At 33.5% G+C, this 23,346-nt stretch overlaps 1 protein-coding gene across 2 annotated transcripts in view; it reads left to right on the top strand.

Annotated features, from left to right (window-relative positions):
* Positions 1-23,346, top strand: part of LOC106472330 (thioredoxin domain-containing protein 11-like) — a 70,044-nt gene that overhangs the window by 33,562 nt on the left and 13,136 nt on the right. The window contains exons 7-11 of one of the 2 annotated variants that reach the window (XM_022401712.1): positions 1,868-1,933; positions 11,399-11,533; positions 12,423-12,581; positions 15,419-15,736; positions 22,100-22,148. In XM_022401712.1, the coding sequence (XP_022257420.1) occupies positions 1,868-1,933; positions 11,399-11,533; positions 12,423-12,581; positions 15,419-15,736; positions 22,100-22,148 (727 nt within the window). Of the gene's footprint in view, positions 1-1,867; positions 1,934-11,398; positions 11,534-12,422; positions 12,582-15,418; positions 15,743-22,099; positions 22,149-23,346 lie in introns of both variants that reach the window. The other variant, XM_013932971.2, reaches the window with a different exon arrangement.

Genomic DNA, 23,346 nt, shown 5'->3' with positions numbered 1-23,346 from the left:
AACCTACGTAGTTAGTTACGTTACTATATATATATATATATATATATATATATATATATATATATATTTCTATCTCTAGAGTTGTATAAATGTATTCATACTGTAACAACCTAATACGCTCCCCTCCTCCCAATAAAGACTGATGGTGAATATGGATATTTATCACAAGTAATCTTCTCCCACAGCTGGTTTTGACCCATTGAGTATGATGGTAGAAGAGGTGAGCACACAAGGTACAGTCTGAATAAGCCCAACCTCACTACACATATTGGTTGTTGCCTGCAAGTACTGGGATGGCTATGTACTGATTCTGCTTGTCCATGCAACACCAATCTGGCTTATTTGCCACTCTTTACTATGCAGGCAAAGAATATACCCTTGACAAAATATGATGCAGAGCCCCTACCATCAGGTGGCACACCACATGGGCTTTCTTTGGATGCTTTTTGAAGTGGGGGGGGGGCTCATCTAGGTAATATTTACACCAGTCCATTCACCATCTCAGTGAAGGATTCTAGCTAAACTGTGTGAAGATGAGTTATCATCTCAGAAGTTAACATTTTCCTTATCTGGATGTGTATTTATGATAGATACCTCTGCACTTCCAGTGCACATTTCTTAATTCCATTCAAAGAATGGATATTCACATGTGCAAATGCATAGGGAGAGTTAGTGTGCATGGAAGCGTGTTACCCTTTTATTGGTGGAGGGCTTTTGCTGCATGATTGCATCATTATACAGTGGTGTAAATTCACAGTATTTTTTTGTTAGTGGTGCATGGAAGTGGATTTTTTTAAGCCATCTAAATTATCATTCTTTTAGTTTGATATACTTTTGTTGTAACTTAGAATGGTCACACATTTATTTCAGGTTTAGAAGAGAAAAAACTTTAGCTTTAAAGTTGACTTGCATTCCCCCTTTTGAAACATACAAAAATGAGGTTAAAAGTTTAAAATTGCCACTGTGTCTTTGAACAGTTTCAAAAAATAGTTGATTTCTTTCTCACTTAATCAAAAACAAGTTCAGACATGCTAATTCAGCATTTTACCATGAAAGATTGAAGCTAAATTACACAATAAAAGTATTTTCATAACATGGCATCAGCAAGATCACCTTGTTTCTGTTAATATAGTGTAAACATGATTCAGTGTAAGTAGTATTCTGTGAATTAAGGGTTCATTTTAAAAGTGTTTTATACACACATACACACTAATGGCTTTGAAAACCTAAATGTAATGTATATGAGTTTATGGATGTTTATAGGTAATTAGCTATATTTTTATCATTATATCTTTAATGTTTTCCAAGTATGAAACTTGTGTATGTTGTGTTCATGAGAGATAAGTCTAGTTAGAACTTTGGTAAATGCAATATTTGTTCAAAGAAAATGAAAATAAAATTACTACTTTCTTGTAGCTAGCTTCAAGTTTGTCTCTATGAACACTAAGTGATTGTTGGATTATAAAACAAAATACATATGGAGATCAATGTAAATCTAGGGAAAAAAGAAAGCATCCATTTTTCATTGAAGACCTGAACTTTCTTTATACATAAAACATATCATTGGAAAAATGTTCATATCAGTGTTTTGCAAAATGTTTATTAAAGACTTAAACATTATCTTAAGGTTATTGCAAAATAAAAATCAGTTAACACAGATGATCATGAGAATTTCTAGAGATTAGTATATTTAAGTAATTTGTGCTTGAATGTTTTTAAATACTCCAGTACAACTGGTTAGATATTTTTCTTAATTGCTGATTTTTTTCACATAGTACGATGTATATGAAACATATTCTAAAACATTTGATCAGATATGTTTATTCTTTTGACCTTTAGAGAGATTTTAATCTATTATGTTATACAGATGTACCCAGAGAGGAATGTTAACACTATGAACATCTTAAACTGGGCTTTCAAAAGTCTTCAAAAGGTGAGTTGCAATAGTGTTTTTATTCATTTCTTCTGTTTCTTCAACATTTTTGTTAAAATGATTGAAATGTATAGTTATAGAGTCTGGAAATGTATTTTCTAAGTCATATTCGGCAGTGCATTTGGATTTAGCTTGTGGATAAAATATAAAATTTTGGTGTTGGCAGTAGTCATAATTGATTTTGAAAGTATTAGATATTCAAAATTCTGTACACTTTATATGCTTTCTTTTTTTCTCATTTTTCTTTCTGAAAACATAGTTTATATTAAGGATGGTTTCTCCAACTTTGATGTTGAAGAGAGATTACAAAAATGAATATGTTTGTATATTAATGCAGTTGTTATATATTTCTAAATGATTCTTCCATAGCTTCATAGTGTATTGAAACGACATAATCATTTAAAATGCTTTTTTTTATCATTAAAAATTTTTCTCACTAGATTTGTTTTGTTGTTAAGCATCAGCTACACAATGGACTGTTTGTGCCCACCATATGGGTATTGATACCTGAAATTTTGTGTTATAATCCCTCAGACTTAATGCAGTGCCATTGGGGGGGGGGGTCTTCAAACTGGAAACAACATTCACAAAAGCAAAATCGGTGAAGTACAGATGATATGACATTTAGTTGTTCTGAGAAAAACTGTGATATTTCTTAGATATATACAATAACGTATGTATCTTTATATTAGTGTGTATTAAGAAGCAAAATTGAGATACCACATTTTGGAAAGTTTTGAATTGGCCTTTGTACACAAGTGATCTCTGTATAGAGATGTTGACCAGTGCAGTTTTTAACTAAATCATTTTTTCTCTTCAGATATATGTATAAATGTGGCAGATTATATAACAATTATTTGATGCTTCATTGCATTTACTACTTTTACAAAATAAAAAAAAATAATAAAAAATACTGAGATAAGTTTTGTTTAAACTGTTAAAATTTTATGGAGTATAGCTTATTCTTACACATATGAAACATTTCCTTTGTAATATATTTCCAAAACTACAAACACAAGGAGAAAATAGTGGTAAATAATATATCATAGAAATTAAGTGAAGTGTGTGTACAAGTACACTTCACATTTATTCGTTGTGTATTCATATTACATCTATGTAGTAAAAATTTAAATAATAAGGTATCATTTGTCCAAGAAAACATCATAAGCACTTATTACATGTATTTTGTATAATTTTATAAGTAGAAATATTAAGCCAGTTCAGTATATGTACCAGAATCACTTATTTTTGATTGCTTAAATGTTTTTGCAGCTTGCAAAAAGGATAAACACTCTTCCACCTTTATAACATGATTAAGCTTATTACAGCTTCCTTCATGATTAGAAAATATATGGTGATGGTTGGTGGTCAGTCTGTGGGGTATAATTTTTTTTTTTGTATCAGATACATCATCATTGTTACTGTTAACCTTTATATACACTCGGTCATACTTAAAAGTTCAGATGCTGATGCAGTTCATCAAAAATGAGTTTTCCTTCACGCTAGAAAATCCTTTTAGAATGACATCGCTTGTTAAAGTTGCAACCAAACAATTTTTCTGACAGTCTCAATAAAGCTAAAGGAACATCATCTTCTGTGTGACTTTCAGTGACTTATTGTGACTCGATCTTTACTAATCTCAGTCTTTAGTATAAAATATCTTCTTTCCATTTCTAAAAATAATTCAGTCTCATCCATGTTAGAAATAGCTTTCAATCTGTAATTCTTACTTAATTCTGGGAGGTATAGTTTCCAATCATTAACAATACAGTCATCTGCATTAGCACTTTTTCCAAATTTTGTACCAAACACAATAATGGTTGAGAAATGATTTTAGCCAACCATTGCTGGCCTTGAAAATTTTATTTGTAAAAGATACCATAAATGCTAAGTAATTTCAAAATGTATATGACAATATTTTTATCTCTCTAAAATAATAACAAAATTAAATAATACATGCATATATATTATTAAAAAGTTGTTGAAAAGGATTGCCACAGCCAAGTTTCCTTTTTGCTTTGTTTGCACAAATGTATGATGAAAAGATTAGTTAGTATAAATGTGAATTATCATATTTTAATTATTTGATTTTTTTTTTTTATTGTGACAATGATGTGACATGATCTTTATATACAGTAGTAAAATTTACTCCATGGTTCTATCTTGTTCATATGGGTATTTCTGTGATAAATAAAAGCCCATAAATGTAAAATATAACATTATTAAAAGTAAAGAAACATTCAGGTCTTTGGAAAACTTTAACCCCATTTTTCTGAGAAAGTTACCTGTTACAATAACTTTGTAATTGTTGCATTGCATAAAACATTTAAATTATAGTTAATTTATACTTCAGTAGTTTTATTGACTTTACTCCTACCTTGACTGATACCTATATTCACAGATTTTCAGTATTTCAGGATTGTTTGAACATGTATTTGTCTTATTCATTATTCAGTTTTCCGTTTGCCTTTGCTATTTTTTGAAAATTGTGAAAATTTAAACCAGTTTACAAGAGACAGTGTACACCTTTTCATAGCAGACATATGATACATGTAAAAAATTTGATGAATATAGAAATTTTTATGTTGATAACAAGAAAATATTTGATGTGGGTATCTTACACACACACGCTCACACACACACGCTCACACACACACACACACATGAAAAAAAAAGTATTTCTACGTGTGAAGGGATATTGTACTGTGATTAGTTCTGCTTGTACATTTTTTGCAACTTGATTGACCATAGCTGCAAGTAATTGGGTTAATATAGGCTATATTTACCAAATGTGTACAGGCTTGGTCCGTTGGACTTATCTTGTATTGAAAAAGGAATGTTGACTGTAATTCTACATTTCTATGTGCAACTACATGGAATATGGCAAGCTTTGAGTAATATGTAAAAGTCTATTATACACATAAAATCAGACTGATAAATCAAAGTGTAAGATAATTTTCACGTGAAGGTTAAAATACTTTTGTCCATCCTAGTTTGTATATTGCATTTATATATTGTAATGGACAGCACCATTAGGGCTAGTCATTGGAGCTTTGATTATATTGCCGATTCCACCAATTTTATTTGACTGAAGATTGCAGTGGCGAGTGTAGCTCACAAGTCACTAACTTGAGGAGATTTACGGTTAGAATAAAGAAACTGATCCTGAGACTGATGCTCAACATAATACATCAAGTTTATTCAAGTTTTTATATCATGAGATACACTTTTAATAATATTGACTTTAATCATTCGTTAACTTGTCGTAAACCACGTTCAGGTTAAATAACAGTGATATTCATAACTTTCACATAAAATATGTTACTCTCTTAACTTTTTATATCATTCTTTTATAATCTATCAAAAATTACATTAATTGACTAAGAGAGAAATAGTTTTGTTACTTACAACAAAGTTGGCCTGGTAAAAAGTTGAAGATTGGACACTTTCATGTTCATGGTTTCTGAACTATCAGCAACTCTGGAAGAACCTCAATTCTTCCTGGAGATCTGCTGATTTTTAATACCAGACACGAGTTTTTAAACCATATTTTCTTTGCATTCTTTCGACTTTCCAAGTAGTATTCCTAGCTATCCGCAAGTAGTTCTAACACTTTATTGGGCAATCTGTGCAATTCCCCAGGGCTATTCCAAAACAAGAACCAAAACTCTCAAGTAATTGGTTACTGTGATGGTGATTGCTCCTGTTGCCTTTTACTTGTACTACTACACTGGTCTGGAGTAGCAGATTTTACATCAAAGCAATGATCTGAGATGCTATCATAAACTTTTTAGTAGTATTTACTGTATTATTAACTCAGCATTAGTAACTTATCATTGTCAAACTCATGACCAGCATCCCTGTTGTAGCTTCATTTTTTATAACTTTTAACTCTTGATTCTCTAAATGGTGATTCTCAATACCACTTAACCAGCCAACTGTATTTTCCTAGCTCTTGACCTCATTTCATAATACAGGCATCTTTTACTTATGCCATTTCTTCATGTATATGTTCACTCAGAAAAATTAGAAAATTGTTATAACTTTTTTCTTAAACTCTTTTAAAATGCTGAAAATACTGAAGCAATTGTAAAATTCCCTCAAAAATATCCAAATTTTTCAATATCCTCTAGAATGTCTGAAATACGTACCTGTCTATTGTACAGTTTGTGTATTGTATTTGCATAACCTTTAATACTTTTTAAAATATATAACTAGAGTTCTTTCAGTATCTCTATATATTTTATGAGGTATGAACTGTCCTCTACCACAAACTGTTACTAAATCAGCAGTGTGGGTTTAAATGAATAGTTAATAACCATGGCATATACTAGGGCTGGGACAAATAGTCATAATAATCAACTATGACTAGTTAACACCCGGCTATTCAATTAATTGTTTTTTATTTTACTAGTCGTAAGTCTTAGGTTATGTTGTCTATCTGCTACTTAGATTGCAAATTTAATTCAACTTAAATAAGTAATTTACACCATTCATCATAAATTCATACTGATTAGTTAACTGCTATAATAACTAGACGGGCACTCAGTAGAGCACATACCTCTGCCATGCAGTGTTGATCATATTTGACTTTCAAAAAATACAAAAATGTGTACATATGTCTGTCATTATCAATGGATACAGACCGTCTCTGGCAGGACAATGAGGAATATTATTCCACATATGTCCACCAAGTTTCATCAAAATCTGATTATTTTTTACTGAGTTATAGAGCAAAAGTAGTGTGAAAAAATGGCCCCATGTTAACAGATAGAAATTTTTTAGATTTTTATGACCTTGCTGTGACTAATCACTTCTAAGATGGGTCATAGTCCAAATGTATACCAACTTTTGTTCAAATCTATTTAGTTGTTTTCGAGAAATCATGTTGGATAACACACACACACACACACACACGGGTGAAAACGTAACCTTTATCCACCTTATATGGTGGAGGTAATTAGTGATGTTGATAAAGCAAAAGTGGCTGTTTTGAATTTTATGCCATTGTGCTCAATCTTATTATGGAAAAACAGTGAAATTTTAGGGTTTCATTTGAATAAGGATGCCGTACTTATAGAAATGAATTTCCCCAAAGTTTCAGTTTCCAGAAAAGGAGATGTGACTGTGAAATTCAGTTTCAGTTATTCAAACTAGTCTGTCAACATGCCTCTGAAATGAAAATATTGGAAGTATTGTGAACGTAAGGAAGAAGAATTTACAAAGAAGAAAGTGCTTTGTTTATTGTACTTGGGACAGGTTTACTTGTCATGGGCATTGACTATGAAAAACCATCTTCAGTCAAAGCATGCTGTTGAATACAATGAGGTAATACCTATTACATGTGTCTAAAAAGGTTTATCTGTAATTATATCTGTTCTTTGAAATGGCTTGTTTACCCATATACACTAATGCTCTCAAAGTAAAGTATAGATAGCAAGTTATTGAAGGTAAAAACAAAGAATGTCTAAAATATCTGTCACTGTTGTAACATATGTATGCCCAATACAAATTTCATTTTATTTTGGTATATAAAGGTTCAGGAGCAGCAGGAAAACTTGAAAAAGGTCTTCTTGGAGCCTCGAACACCTGCAGCAAAACTATCTGGCAATGTGTGATAGATTTAACTTGCTGTTATCCAGAGATCGCTACATATATATCACCAAGAACCTGATACTAATGTTTGTGGTAGACGTGCATCCAATGTCCATTGCTGATGGACAGGGATTTGCTTCCTATAGCAAGGCTTTGGATGAAAGATATGACCTCCCATCCCACAAGACAGTGAAGAAGTATCAAGAGAATGAAGTGGAAGTAAAATGATAGTAGGGGACACACACGATAATGCCTCAAATATGGAAGTAGTTATGTTATAGCTTGGAGGTGTGCCACACACAGGATGTTTTAAGCATACATTACAGTTTATTATCAAAAAAGTAATGGTTAATTTTAACATCAAGGAATGTGTAAGTGTATGCAAAAGTCTTGTTACAAACTTCCATTACTGTCTTTGCCAATAGGAGAGCTGCAGAAGCAACAAGCAGCAATAGGGAAGAAAAAGATTCTGATCCTACAGCACTCCAACAAGGTGTGGACTACCTGGTGGAATAGCACTTACTTCATGCTGAAGAGCCTGTTAACCAATAGATTAGCTCTTCATGACAAAGCTATCACAAAGCCTGATGCTGCAAGAAATCTGGAGATTTTAAAACATGCCTGGTCAACTTCTGAAGATCTCTGGAGTATCTTGAAGCCATTTAATGTTGATATTGCACATATAAGCATAGAACTTTACTCTTGGTTGTATCTACCCAGTGATCAGTGGTATTATCACCAAGCACCTCCAACTGCAAGCAGAAGATCTGGAGCTACTGACACACTTCAATGAAAATGTACAGCTTCACCGAGATGACGATTCAGTGGAGCAGTGGAGGAGCATGATGATATATTGGCAGCAGTGCTTCACCTATGCTTCAGAAACTTAAATTTCTTGAGTAGGATGCTGTCTCAATAATTTCAGAAAAACTCCAGAACCGGTACCCAAGGATAGCACCTTGGCCTGGTGGATGCAACCATTATAGGTTTCCAAACATACTTTCCTCAAAAAGAAGATGCTATGCTGACTATCAACCTCTGTGCCAGAGAATTTTCTGAGCTGCAGGCCACACCATTGTAAAGGATAGAGTAAGTAACATTGGAGCCAGACACAAAGGATGAACACTTGTTCCTGCATGACTACCTTAAGACAAAACAAGGCACTCTTGAGGACCTTGTTGCAGCAACCAAAGATCAAAACTTTGTTCATGTTAACCATGAAACTAATTCTGTGGAATACAGGCAAACACCAAGCTTCAAGTTCTGCCACTGCAAGTCCTGCACTGCCCAAAGTCAGCAAACTTCCTGACATCTAGGACTTTTGAATTTTTTTTTATAGTGTATAAGTTGAGAGTTTCTGCACTACCAATTGTATGTGTATCTGTTTGGAAATAAATGCATTTATTGGTTTAATATGGAATTTTGTGTAATGAAATTAGTGACTGCATTTAGTTTAGACTATTCAACTAATTGTTGGCTAATGGTACCCGACTAGTCGATTAATGGTTTTCATTAGTTGTCCCAGTCCTAACATATACATAATACCATATTAAATGGCACTTTGTAAAAGGTAGCATGCACATTTTGAACCCCACCTGTGTTCATAGGGTTAAATGGTTGAATAGTATTATTTGTTGGTCATGTTGAAAAGATGCATGTAATTACTTCTGAAAGGTTTTAAATATTAGAAGTTGATTGATAGTGGGCTAAGAAAATGTAGTCATTATGTGGAAGAGGTCATTAATACAGATTTGACAATGTGCTGAACTAGAGTTTCTTTGAAGTTATCTGCTTTCATTTTCTATAGATGCAAGGAAAAGTTTGCATTTTATTCTAAACTTAAAGTCTGAGATGTTTAAAATGTCTAAATATTTTATAATAAATACTTAACTGTGTTATTGTAATTAAAGCTTGTGCTTTAGAAATAAATGTCTTGCAGTAGGAGGTTGGAATTAAAATTATTATGAATAGAAATGCTAACAATATGAAGGTTAGTTCCTAACAGTCTGAATCATCAGGCAGCAAACTATATTTATTATTACTCTTTGTTAAATTATAAGTGAATATTTATACTTGCAGTTTTTTTTCCATATATTAACAATTGTCTTCTGATAGTATCCAGAGCTTCTTACCGTTATGACTGTTATATTGTTTGAACTTTATTATTTACGTATGCTTTCTTATTTTTTTTCATGCTATTATTTTCATTGTAGTTTCTCCAGTATATATATAGCATTGTATTTTAGGCATATAGTTTTAGTACCATACTACATATCTGGTAAAAGTGAAATATACAACTTTTTGTACATCAACAAAAATATTGTAAGAGCCAATAAATATTGCAATCTATACATAATTATAATTCATTATGTTAACAGTAACACATTAATTGATAACAAAACATTGATGATTATTTGAAATTAAATAACATAACACTAATCTAAAGATTTAACAATGTGAATTCCAGAGAGTTTATATTACTACAATATTCATATCACATGCACTGGATATGAGGATTTTCAGTTTTCACCTTGTAAAAATATGTGCATTTTAGAAAATCTTGGATTGAAAAATATTTTCTTTGGCCATAAAGATATATCCCCACTGATTGTAAAAACTGTTCAGTTATCCTCAGACATAAAATACATCAAGACAAGTCAAAAACAAAGCATGTAAGTTGCATCAAGTTATTCGCCAGCATCTGAGTAGTGTAATTTTTTATGAAGCAGCCAGTCATACTTTCCTAAGAATAACAACATACCTGGAAAGAGTAATCAAAATGGCTATTTTTGAACACAATGTATTATTTCTTAAAGACATTGAAAAGTCAGTTAGAAACAAGGTGTGATGGGAATGGTTAGAGAAAACATGACTGTAAAAGTTGGAAAAAGTGAAGTATGCACAGTTCTTTTTGAACATATTTGAAAATACATTTTTAGGGTATCAAAAAAATACTCCTTCTATATTTCTTTGTCATTTTGGGGGGTCTTTTCTACATTGTATTTTTCAGTTATATAAAACCTTTTTGCGTATTTGATGCATATTAATATGTTATTGGAAATTAATACTTTGAATTGGTACCCTTCATTAAAAAAATTGTTCAGTTGCATTTTGTATGTTCTTTGGAAGTTTCATACCACACATTTAAGTATGGTTACAGTTATGATCATAATAATTTGGTTTACAATGTAAATCTTATTGTATGCTGACATATTAAACATGACTAATTTATTTTCTTGTGTACTTACTTTTGTTGTGATACAAAACTTGTATACATACAGTCTTTGTGTTGCGATGATTTTGTTCTGCTCTGTTCCTAGCACTCATAATAAGGTGATAACTGATTATTAATTAGTGAACATTATATACCTTGAAATATTGAAATGAAACATACAAAATATATTACCATTCAATGTCCTGTCATATGGCAATGTTGCTGTTATCTTTATCACTCTTACACATGTTGTTTTATTGCATTATGCTTGGTTGTTTGGTAAAAAAACAAAACTGCTACTATTTTTTAGTCATATCTACTGCATTATTCAGTCACCTTCACTTTTGTTTTCATGTTTTTCTCATGATGTGTTTTATTTTCCTGACATTTCAGTACGTACATGTAGATTGTATTTTTTCAGTTCATAGGAAAACCTACAATGCAATTCAGTCTTGTTAATTGCTTAAAACAGTTGTTTAAAATTCAGTCAAAATGTATTGATCTCAGAAATTTGTTTCTAATCATTAATTTCAAGTTTTCAAAGCATCTATTGAAATGTATATGATTATGAATGGTATTCTGTTTCACTGTTGATATATGAGAAGACTACATTTTTTTACAGATCTTCTGCAATATATGTTTTTATTCTTTTTTAGGCTCACCTAATTAAATGGGTTTCACCTTCACAGAAGAAAAGCAGAATGTTGTCTGAAGTAATGGAAAACTTTCCAACTCTGGTACTGTTCACTCCTCGTAACCTCGTTCATGGAATTTCTCCTTATTATGACTTGGTAAGAACAGTTATTTACTCATTAGAATCCAACAGTTTTGTTTTTATGCATGCTGATATGAAATTGAATGAAACTCTCTTACTTGTTATGGAGTCTCATAAAAAACAAACAAACTGGAATATAAAACAAGTTTCTATTAAAGTAATTGGCATAAAAAAGCCAACCATTAAAAGTCATTGTGGTATGTCAGAAGAACCAAATTATTTTGTGGTTGGTTGATTTTTATCATGATTATTTATTATGAGAAACCCAATAAGCCATATTGAAACAGATATACTTGAAATCCACTTCAGCACAGTTTTAGTGGAATGTGACTCTAATTGCAAAAGGTTTTCTGTGGAAATACCCTATGATTTTGCTTAAAATACTAATCATAGAATTATTTGTTAGAAATCTGAGCACACCCGACAGGGTCCACCATTTATATTTTTCTGTAAATGTGATTTTCCTTAAAACATTGTTAAAATTGGCCCTTTCTTGTTTAATGTAATTTTCTCAGTAAATTTATCAAAAAACGTTTTGGCTGATAATAGTAAGATATCTTGTGTGCATCCATTTGCTTAAGGAATTTAATGTATTATGTTTATTTTGAGAAACTGTTTTTGACATTTTCTGCACTTTACTGCTATGTCCCTGAGCACATCATGGATGGACAGTTATAACACTGTTTCAACTACTTCTTCATGTTTTTAATTAAAATTACTTGATAGTTATAAATTGAAGACCGTAGTGGGTATCTAAACACTATGAAATAAGTGTTATATTTTACTATTTTCAAATGGGTTTTACAAAAAAAAAGGGTTGCTTGGTATTGTGATTTATTTCTTTTTCACAAGACTGTGGTGGTATGATTTAATTATGAACTAATTTTTTTCTACAAAACACTTAGGTGCGAGAAGTTGTTTTAGACTATTACAACTGTAACTCTTCGATCTATGTTGCATCGGTGATACAGAAACTTTTTCAGAGGAGACAGCAAGCTGAGATGGATCTTAAAGAACTCCGTGAGAAATGCTCCATTGTTTTGGAAGAACAGCCCCACAATAAAGTAAATCTGTCTTTTTCATTCCTTTCATTACCCTAGCATGTTGTGTAGCAATCTCTTCCTATAATTAAACGTGAACTTTAACAGAATCTGGTTATGTTAAAGACAAGTTATCTGATAATAAAATATTTACCTGTTTGTCACTTACTTACCCTTTATAAAACTTAAATATGTGTCTATAATAGCACACGCTATTACTTTTTTATATTTTTCTGTAAATGTGATTTTCCTTAAAACATTGTTAAAATTATCCCTTTATTGTTTAATGTAATTTTCTCAAACTACATGTTATGTAACAATCTATAAAACATATATGTTGAAAAGTCAAATCGGATATAAAAACGTGATTGCCAAATTCTTTAGAAAATTATTATTTTCTGATAGCATTGTTAGCCAACCACTAAAACATAAAATAGAAATATATTTTTCTTAGAACATAAATTTTCTCTGAAATTATAATAATTATACGAAAAATGCTAAAATTGTAAAGGGTATTTCAAATTCTTCTTGTTTATATATTATTATTTTTGTTAATGTCATTGAACAGCAACATTTCCAAGTGGGATAACACCTAGTTTTAATTTTTTTAACTTTTTCAAGATGCCAAAAATATATGTTTTTAATAAAACTATTTTCGTCTGATGTATTCATTTATTAGAAAAAAAATTTTTGCTAAATTTTCACACTTGAATTTGGCATCATATGACAGGTCAGTAACATAATAGTTAAGTCTGTTATTCATGAAAATAAAATATATACAATTATTTTTATATGATGTTACTTTGGCCACCAAAAAGACTGTTATCAGTGCTAATTATTACATAATTACTCGTGCACTTTTAACTAAAAAAAAGCATAATCTGCTTTTCAGACAAATCTGAAGCCAACATTCATGACTTTACAACTACTTATAGGGTATTTTTCTCGAATAAAATATTAGTTGCATTCCAGCTCAGGAAAAAGATAAATAGAAGTGTGTTTTTAGGGAGATTACAATTTTATTTAATTGATTAGATTCAATGTATTAACATTTCTCAGTAAATTTATCAAAAAAGTTACTGGCTGATAATAGTAAAATATCTTTTATGCATCCATTTGCTTAAGGAGTTTCTTTTGCATTGTTATTATGAAGTTTAATATATATTGTGTAAAGTTTGATTAAGTACAGTCAATACTAATAGTTTTACTATACAGAATAAATATGTTTTTAAAAACACATGTCCAGGAAAGAGTAACTGCTATTTTATGTACCCATGTTTTAAGTAACTGCAGCCTATTATTTTACAATAACTAATAGCTAGGTGACTGTCAATAACTGGTGCCATTTACAGTTTTTATAGTTTTCTTAGTGTATTTATGTTTAATGAAGGAAAATCAAGAAAGATTATAATAATGACCTTAAACTAGAGACAGGATGCTTAGTTCCATAGTAAAAACAAGTTAAAGAAAAGTGTAGAGAGGATGATTAGTTCCACAGTAAAGACAAGTTGAAGAAAACTGTAGAGAGGATGATTAGTTCCACAATGAAAACAGGTTGAAGAAAACTGTAGAGAGGATGATTAGTTCCACAGTAAAAACAAGTTGAAGAAAACTGTAGAGAGGATGATTAGTTCCACAGTAAAAACAAGTTGAAGAAAACTGTAGAGAGGATGCTTAGTTCCTTTAACAGCAAATTACTTGTATCTAGAATGACTGATTTTCAGTTTAATATGTCTTACAAAATTTTACAACCCTGTAGTTTTTTTTGTTATGCCTTATTTGAAATAAATTGATATTAATTTAAATGCCTCTTGGCATGTGACATAATTCAAGCTCTAAAGTAGCAAATAGCATGTCTCATTTTGGCAATTAGCCCATGGACCCATGTACAGTAAAATGAAATTATTTTCTTCATTTAAAGTTACAAGGGATTAGGTTTTAGCTGAGGTTGAATGAAAGAGCTGAATGGTAAGAATGTATTGTACCCTTGATATATCAGTAGTTCTTAAATACAGAATATGGTTTTTCATTAAACTTTTGAATTCCAGTTTGTAGTTAGTTTCAGTATAAGCACACTCAAAATGTTTTTGGATAAGATCTAGTGATGTGTCATAAAAATAATTCCAAATCTGTTTTGGTTGTAATAAATATGTAAGACACAATTATAGAGCTTGTTTAACTTAGTAGAGTTGTTACTGTAGTCAGGTGGTAGACTTTTTATGCCACTAATAATGATACATCTTTCAACTGTTATGCTGCATTTTGATGATTTTGTACATTGAAACATGAAATACTACCAAATTGGTGTGCAGGTTGTACGTGTGACTTGCTTCAAAACATGATACCTCTGTTTCTCATAGGTTGTGTGTTGCACAGGAATATATAACTTTTTTGTAGTAGCGTATATATTGTAAATTTAGCTTTACATCTTTTCAATATTGAGGGTTCTGTTTGTTTGACTACAATTATTTGGTAACAAGCAGATAAAAAAAAACCTATCTCTCAGCTTGTAAAAGAACACTTCAGTAAGTTGCATGATTGTTTTCTATTTTAGATTGTCTTTAGGTGAAGAAAGTTATCAGGTGACTATTAAAAAGCTATACTAAAAGACTTGTCTGGCCTCTGCAAAATAAATTTTGGTGGGAAAGGCTTAACAGGCATTACATTATGGAAGAATAAAGGAAGATGAAAGTTATTTTGATGAAAAAAGAAAGAAAAAAATGACATCTATGTAAATATTGATAATTTTTAAATAGCATTAAATTAATTTTTATTGGCTGATGCTTTGTTTCTCATAGCCTACATAAATATCTACTGTAATAATATTGTATTATGAACTTATTAGTTTGTATCTTTTGCAGAATAAGATTAATGATGAACCAGGATTACAGAATTCCAACACATCAGAAGTTCAAGATGATAAAGTGGCTCAAATGGTTTCTGCTGTTCAAAAACAACAGTGTAAATCGTTAGAAGTTGCTCTGAGTTATTATGATTTTGGTTTTCCAAGCACGCAGTTTTATGGTGATTTTCATTTAAACTTTTCGGGTTTGGGTTGTCGAGTGAATACCACTTTAAAAGTTCTAGCAATGGACACTGTTCAATTTCACACCTTCCCACAACACTTAGGAATTGATATATGGAAGAAACAGCATCAGACAGCAGCTATGATTTTTGATGTAAAGGTAAATTTTTATGTTAAGGGAATAATTCCATTTTATATGCCACATTTAATATCTATAATGATACCTTACTTCCTCTCACATACCAGCTTTTCTCAATGTGTTCTGCACAAATTTTCCCTCGCCACTATTTTTTATACTCCCATCTACCCTCATATGTTTTCACGTGAGACAGTTGTGCGATAGCATGCAAATGAGTATGTGACAACCCTCCACCCATTGGAGTGCAACACAATACCTAACACAGCTGACTCCCTCTATTTATATAGCTCAACTTCACTTCTCTATTGACACTTATTGTGGTTAGACATATTTTTGGGCTCAAGCTTTACTCACGGAATTTCAATCAGTTACTTGTTTGTACACATTAATATTATGTGTCTTTACTTTTCTTATGTGTTTTTTTTTAACTCACCTGTGTGGATTTTATTTTTACTTCTGTCATTCAAAGTTATCATGAATTCAGAGTTTAGTGTTACAATTACTACCACTGCTGTTCTAACTGCAGTTAATCTTACTTTGTCTAAAAAGGATTTGGATCTGCAGTTATCGGTGAAAGACGTTATGGTCTAGGTTTGTCAAGAGTTGGCTACCTTTATGTGGGCTTCTGATTTACCTGAAGATTATTCTGTCATGCCTTGTTCAGGGGTACCTGAATGAGAGGATGATGATTTTGACAGCCTGTTTCTTCCCCCATCCTATGCCACACAGTCACATTTAGCTCCAGTGGATGAGCCAAGGCCTCCTCCTCATTTCATGGAGTTGATCAATCAGGTTTGTTACATTTTGCTCATTTCATTAGTTTCCTCCCCTTCCCTTTTAAGTGAGACACCTTTGGGCCAGTATCTTGTTCTACCCTCCTCACCAAAATATTGGGTTCATGCCAATAGGTTTGTGAACCAATTATGTTTTGGGGTCAGTATGCCTTGACTCCTGCATAATATGGAAGCCCATTCTTTGGCTTACCATTGGTTTGAGTTTCCTTTTTTAGACTCTCAGGAGTTGGATTTTCTTCTGCATCTGTGGTGTTCAGATCTCAGTACTTCAGTTACATTTTTCCAACCTGAATTCTTCTTTATCGTCCCTCCTTTGTTCCATTTCCTCTATTCACCTTTTTTCTGAGGCTCTTCATCTATCCACTGAGGGGCTTTTGGTGGAGTCTCATGGCCTGATTTTTTCCACTCTAGCATGATTGTCCTCTTCTGCCCTTTCCCTCCTAACATTGCTCCTCTGTTGTTGTGATCTTTTGGGTCAGGATACCCCTTTTGTCCCATGTCAGTTTACCCTTGACTTAGTTATGAGACTTCCATATGGCTCCCTTTTTTAAGGCAGGATGTTTTTGGGGCACTTCCTGGCTCATTAGAGTCCAGATTCGAGTCTGCCCATTTGCACACTTCCCTTTCTTCATTGTCTTCTCATTTATCTCAGCCTCCTGTTCCTGAATCTCCTCTTTGTCCTTCCTTTCCTTTGCCAGTTGCTATAACATGCATCTCCGAGGATAACCATTTTTTTTTTCAATGCTTTCAGCAGTCCCAGTGACTATGTGGTAGGTACTAGTCTGGTGGGGGACAGGCTTTTGCATTTTAGGAGTCTTTCACCACAAACCTTTAGGTTCTCTCCAAAGGACTAGTTCTTTCTTTTTCTTCCCCTCATCCCATCTCCTTCCCCCCTCCTCAGGTTCCCATTTCCAGCCAGCGTCTGTTTGAGGCTGTTCAAGATCTTCTTTGCAAGGTTGCTATGGAATGGGTAATTCCTTCTCAACTAGGTTTATATTCCCATTTGTTTGTTGTCCACAATAAGACTGGGTACTGGTGCCCCATTATCAATTTTTCTTCCTTGATCCACTTCCTAGACCTTCCTTGATTCATCATAGAGTCATACCTAACTCTTCAATTTGTTTTCACTCCTGGTCTGTGGATGACAAAGGAAGATGTCTCGGGTGCTTACCTCCACAGATCAGCATCCTGGCATTTTCTTTGTTTTGTCTATCACGGTTACATTTACTAGTTCCAGGCATATGTTTTTTGTCAGGTGGTTAAGACCTTTGCCCATTTTCTCCATTCCAGGGGCTATCGTTTCTACCATTACATGGATGACTGGCTGCTCCTAGCTCCTTTGTATGTCACCTTTTACCTTCATACTCAGTTTCGTCTTCAAGAAGCTGCATTGATAGGTTGTCTGCTCAAGGTGGAGAAGTCCTTCCGTATTTTTCATTTCCTGTCTCAGTCAGGCTCAACCTTCTTCCCTTTACCTGTGATCTATGGAGCTTCTGTTTTGGTCCATTTTCTCTTCTCCTTCTCCAACTGTGCTAGAGGTTCTATCTGTTTTGGAGATGTGAGCTTCTTTGAAGCCATCATTCCTCTCAGTTGAACCCATATGAAACTTCTTCAGTGAGCTTTACAAGTTCAGTGGAACCTCAATCGGAATCCCTTGGACAACCCTATCCATCTTGCTCCTTCCACAGCCATCACATTCGTTTGATGGCACATTATATATTAGGTGCCCTGAATCTGGTTATGGATAATTTATTGTACTCCAACAAGATTTTCCCAATGGAGTGGTCCCCTGACCCACAAATGTTTGGTTGGCTGTGTTCACAGTGGGGTACTTTAGAACTGGATGCATTTGCCACCCACCTGAATTTCAATCTTCCCAGGTTTTGGTCTCCTATTCCTCATCCTTTGGCTGTAGATGTTGATGTCCTTTAGTCAGGATTGGGGGGGGGGTCTGGTACCTTTATGCTTAACCTCCCATCTATCTTCTTCTTCATCTCCTTGCAGTTATACAAGCCACTCCATGTCAAGTCCTTTTGGTGGCTCCAATTTAGCTGGTGTAGACATGGTTTCCACTTCTGTTCCTGCTCTTACTGACACCTCCTCTTTTCCTCTCACCCACCCTCTTCAGACAACCTCATTCGGGCATTTTACTTCTTTCCCTTCCTTTGCTCTGTCTTCATGCATGGCTTTTGTTTGGTCCCTTGCCAAAGGGGCTGGACTATTCCCATGGGTTACTTCCCTAATTTTTTATTCAGTGCACCCTTCCTACGTAAGTAGTATGTCTACATTCATTGGTCTTCTCATTGTGGTTTTACTCTGTCCTGTCCTACTCTTCTGCATCTGACTAAGGACTTTATCTGGCTTTTCAACAAGGAGCTTTTGGTATCCACCATTGCTGATTGTCATGTGACATTGTCAGCTACCTACCAGTTCACAAGATTTTGCCATGTCTTTTTCAGTCGTTACCCTTTAGTTTCATCCCTTCATAATATCACAGGCCCAAAACTGTGGCTTCATGAGAGGTAGAATTTGCTTTCACTCCCATTTCCCTACTTTCCATTTCTCACCTTTATCCTCATTTCAATCTGGATTGACTCTTATGTCCTGTCTGGCTCTCTGCTGTTTCCTGCCTCACACTTCTTCCTTCCTTGGTTCTCAATCCAATTTGTTTATTCATTGGGATCCTTCCCTTTCCTGTGATTTTTCTCCTATTAAACTCAAGGGTTAGATTTGTCAGCTAATTCATCTTGCTTATTCTTACCTTTCTCCTGATAATTGTTGTCTCTTTAAAGTCTCCTCCAATCAAATCCATTACCTTACTATGTCCTTGGATGCACAATTCTGTTATCCTTTAGAGGATATAGTTTGTGCTGGCATGTGGATCACTCCCCATACATTTATCTTGCATCATCTGTCCGTTTACTGCTCTAGTAGGTAAGTGCTCATTTTATACTGTTCTTTTTTTTTACAGGGGCCCATTTCGCATGTACAGATAATGCTCAGTGTTTGGTTTTGCCTGATCAGGTAAACTTATTCTTAAACCTACACTGTATGACTATTCAGGTCAATAACACTCACCATTGAGATGGGTTGTTCTGCAAGACTGCTTGTAGGTTTTTCATCATAAATATGTTAGACCTGGACTGTACACTTATGGACTAACATGAGTAAAGTAGAAGGTGATTGCTGCCCATCCCTGCCACTCCTTGGTTTAGCTGTATCAGGAACAATCTGCTTTTCAATATAAGGTTTTGCAGTCACCCGTTGTATTGTCTCAGGTGTTGCAATCCTCTGGTCTCTCCAATACATTCACCCCCATTCTTCCATTTGAGTATGGGAGTCCTTACTACTTACCAGCTTCTAGCTGCTGGGAAGGTGGATCATGGAGGCTTTTTCCTGAGTGTACTCAATTCCACTGAGCTGAAAGTAGGGCAGTGGTGTTCTGCCAGTGTAGAGGGTGTATAGACACTCCTTCTACTGTGGATTTCATGTTCTATTCTAGATGTCACCCGGTTATGAACTGGATGATTTCTGCCACAATGTTGTTCACCTCTCTGGCTGGGCACCCTCCTTACTATCATCTCCTGGATGTCGGTTCCCAGGGGATACTGTGAGTGAGCCAGGTACACTCCTCCTACTGTGTACTGGATAATTCATTCCCAATGCAGCCTGGTTCTGGACTGGAGTTCAACTGGCACATTGCTGACACTTATCTGGATGTCAGTTACAGTATGATGATGCGGGTCCTTAGAATGGAAGATCTTCTTCCCTTCCAGTTCTCATGTCCGAGGTGGACAATAGAAGTCCCTCTTCCTACCATGGGTCTGGTATTCCTATCACTATACTGTTGGTGTTGGTTGAGGTCAAACTCCTCATTACATCTGCCACGCCCTAGCCACTCTACACCAGGGGTCCCTCAATTTAATTTATGGAGTTCCTCCTGTGATTCTGCCCTCATTGTGACACATCAATTTCATGGTCGAAGAGTATACCTGGCTCAGAAGTCATGAGGTCTTCTATGGGTGTGTCTTACATTCTCCTTATCTACACACCCCATAGGCTTCCCCTTTGGGAACTTTCTGAAAAGAGCTCATCTAGGTAATGTTACACTGGTTCCTCCACCTGATCAGTGTGGGGTTCTAGCTGTTATGTGAATAGAGGTAAGATAGCATGTCAGGAGTTTTTTTCTACACTGAAAATATATTTTTGATAGATTTTTACCTCTGTTCACACTTCCCACTCTTCCTCCCCACTTCCGGTGTTTTTTTTTATGTTGCCCAATCATGAAGTGAAGTTGAGTTAAGCTATATAGAGGGAGTCAACTGTGTTAAGAGTTGTGTGGTGGAGGGTTGTCACATGTGCATTTGCATGCTCTCATGTAGTTGCCTTGTGTGGAAAACATGTAAGGGTAGGTGAGACTTTGGTAGTTAGAATAATAAAAAATAGTAATAATTGGATACACTAATTTTAATTAATTGATAGTGTTTGTGAGTTGTGACACAATGATTAAGCTGATCAATCTGGAATAAATCAAAGATAATAAAGAATAATAATGGAAACGTCCTGTCCTCTGATATGTTCAAAGTAATTGGCAATGCCAAAAACAAGACTATGCTACAGGTGAAGGAAACTCTGCTGATTTTTTAAAAGAAGCCGAGACTAAATAGTCAGCAAAGCGCTATTGAACTTTTACTCTTAATTTAGTAATTAATAACGACAAGCTTTTGATTATGTTGATAGTTGGAATAACTGAAACAGTAATAATCATGTGTTCAGTGCTGTTTCTAGTTTTCAAGGGCTATTTATTGACATATTTCATTCCAAACATCTTATCCATTACACAGCTAGTAATCAAGTACAATTGGTAGATTATTTTCACATTACTCGATTTAATCATAATATCAAATAGTTGATTATTTTATGTGACACTAATTGTTGTAATCAATGTTCATAGGACAATGAATTGATTGCCCAGCTCTAATAACAGTGATATTTGTATCAAATTTGAACATGTTTAAGTTTTTTTTTGGTCTGAATTAGCAACTTCACACATTGATTATTTTTTATACATTTGTAAAGCAAATAAATATTTTGTATTTTGATGTTTTCCATTGATATGAATTTGCTCTCTTCTCAAACCTGATGATGATTGATTTATATTTATGAGTAGTTCTGGATTTCCAATCCTACGTCTGAGCTCACATTTACTAATGAAGCAAACCTTTTAATTCTATTGAAAAATATTACTTTTTGTACAATTTTATTTTAATGCTATAATCTTATCAAAAAATGAAAGTTTCATACTGTAATCTTCTGTTCAAAGTTTTAGGAAAATGTGGATTAGTTAGTATAATTTTTTACAAATTTTAAATTCAAAATTATTTTAACTGTTGCATTGTACAACATTGAGTTAATCTACTTAGTTTAAAATGTTAAATATTTAACTTTTTTTTCACAAGATTAGTTACTGTAGTGCTTTAGAAAGTAGTGAAGTGTCTAAATATTATAATACTGTTTATTTTTAAAAGTTTCAAGAATGTCAGCAGAGAAGAAAATTTTTTGATGGAGTTTTGCACATTTTCAGAAAGAGACTCATTATTTACTGAAGGAAGAACTAAACAAGAGCACGCTGAGTAAGTTAGTTATTTTTCACATACTGAAGAAATAGTTTTTAAAATGTGTTTATCTTAAGCAATGTTACAAATAAAATGATGCAATTATTATATTTTTTAACACACCCATCGATGGCTGTGTAGTAAATTTATGGCTTGTAATTCTAAAAATTAGGTTTTAATACTAGTAGTGGGAAAAACTCAGGCAACTGTGTAGCTATTTCATATAAAAAAATTGTTTAACATCTTAAGATTGTAACATAACTTGGAGCAAGTGCTACTCAAAAAGTTTAATTAATCAGAAATTGATGCTATGGTAGCCTGTAGCTCTATACTTATGTAATTGGAGCTTTCCAGTACTTGACCTTTAACTGCTGTTAGTGCTAAGTTGTGGTGACCACACCTTAGACCTAAAGGGACAGAATTTTGGTTACTGGTTTTACATTTCTGATCTGGTTGATCTAATTCACGAATTCTGTCTTCATTTTTCCCATTAGTTTGAAGGAGAACTGAAGGAAGTGGTTTCCCTGCTATTGTTGGATATCCTTCTGGTTCCAGTCTCTACCTTTTGTAGATTGGAAACTTCCTTGTGGTTACTGAAACTATTCTGACCTCTTCTGTATGCATGTAGGAGAATATTCAATCCCTGGGATTATTTTTAGGATTGATTTCTCCTACTGTTCTTCTGTTTTTTGGTTAATTGATTGTAACTTTACCCTTATAGCTTGGTTGGCTTGTGCCCCCAACTCTAGGGCTCATTTGATTAGAATATTCTACCAATCAGGGAGTTCTTTCTTAGTAATCTGACATGAATTTCAACAAAACCCCTTTTTTTGCAGGGTGGGTGTTTGAAAGCAAGCATAGATGTTGGTCTGTTTTCTGGTGTTCTTGATTTGGCAAGACCTATTACCTTCAATTCATGATCTTTCTCAGGATCTTGTCATCTTCTGTAAGGTAATGTTTTTATCCCTTATAATGCAAATATATCCAATCACCTCAGGATATTTGTGTTTTAGTGATGTTTCACTGTGTATTTTTTTTTCTCTGCCTGATGCTGTGGTAAAAATTAACCATGCTCAATTTTTATTCAATCAAGTAATGATTCTCTCGTATACTATTTACAAGAGAAAGATTTAAGATAGTTATGTTTATTATCTACTGTGTTTTTTTTTCTTGGCTTCAGAATGTCTGCTTTTGAGAAGTTGACCTTCTTAGATTC

Source organism: Limulus polyphemus, unplaced genomic scaffold (assembly GCF_000517525.1).
Source record: "Limulus polyphemus unplaced genomic scaffold, Limulus_polyphemus-2.1.2 Scaffold119, whole genome shotgun sequence".
NCBI classification, from domain to species: Eukaryota; Metazoa; Arthropoda; class Merostomata; order Xiphosura; family Limulidae; genus Limulus; species Limulus polyphemus.
Note: the sequence above shows the minus strand (reverse complement) of the source record. Positions and strands in the feature narration are given on the sequence as shown.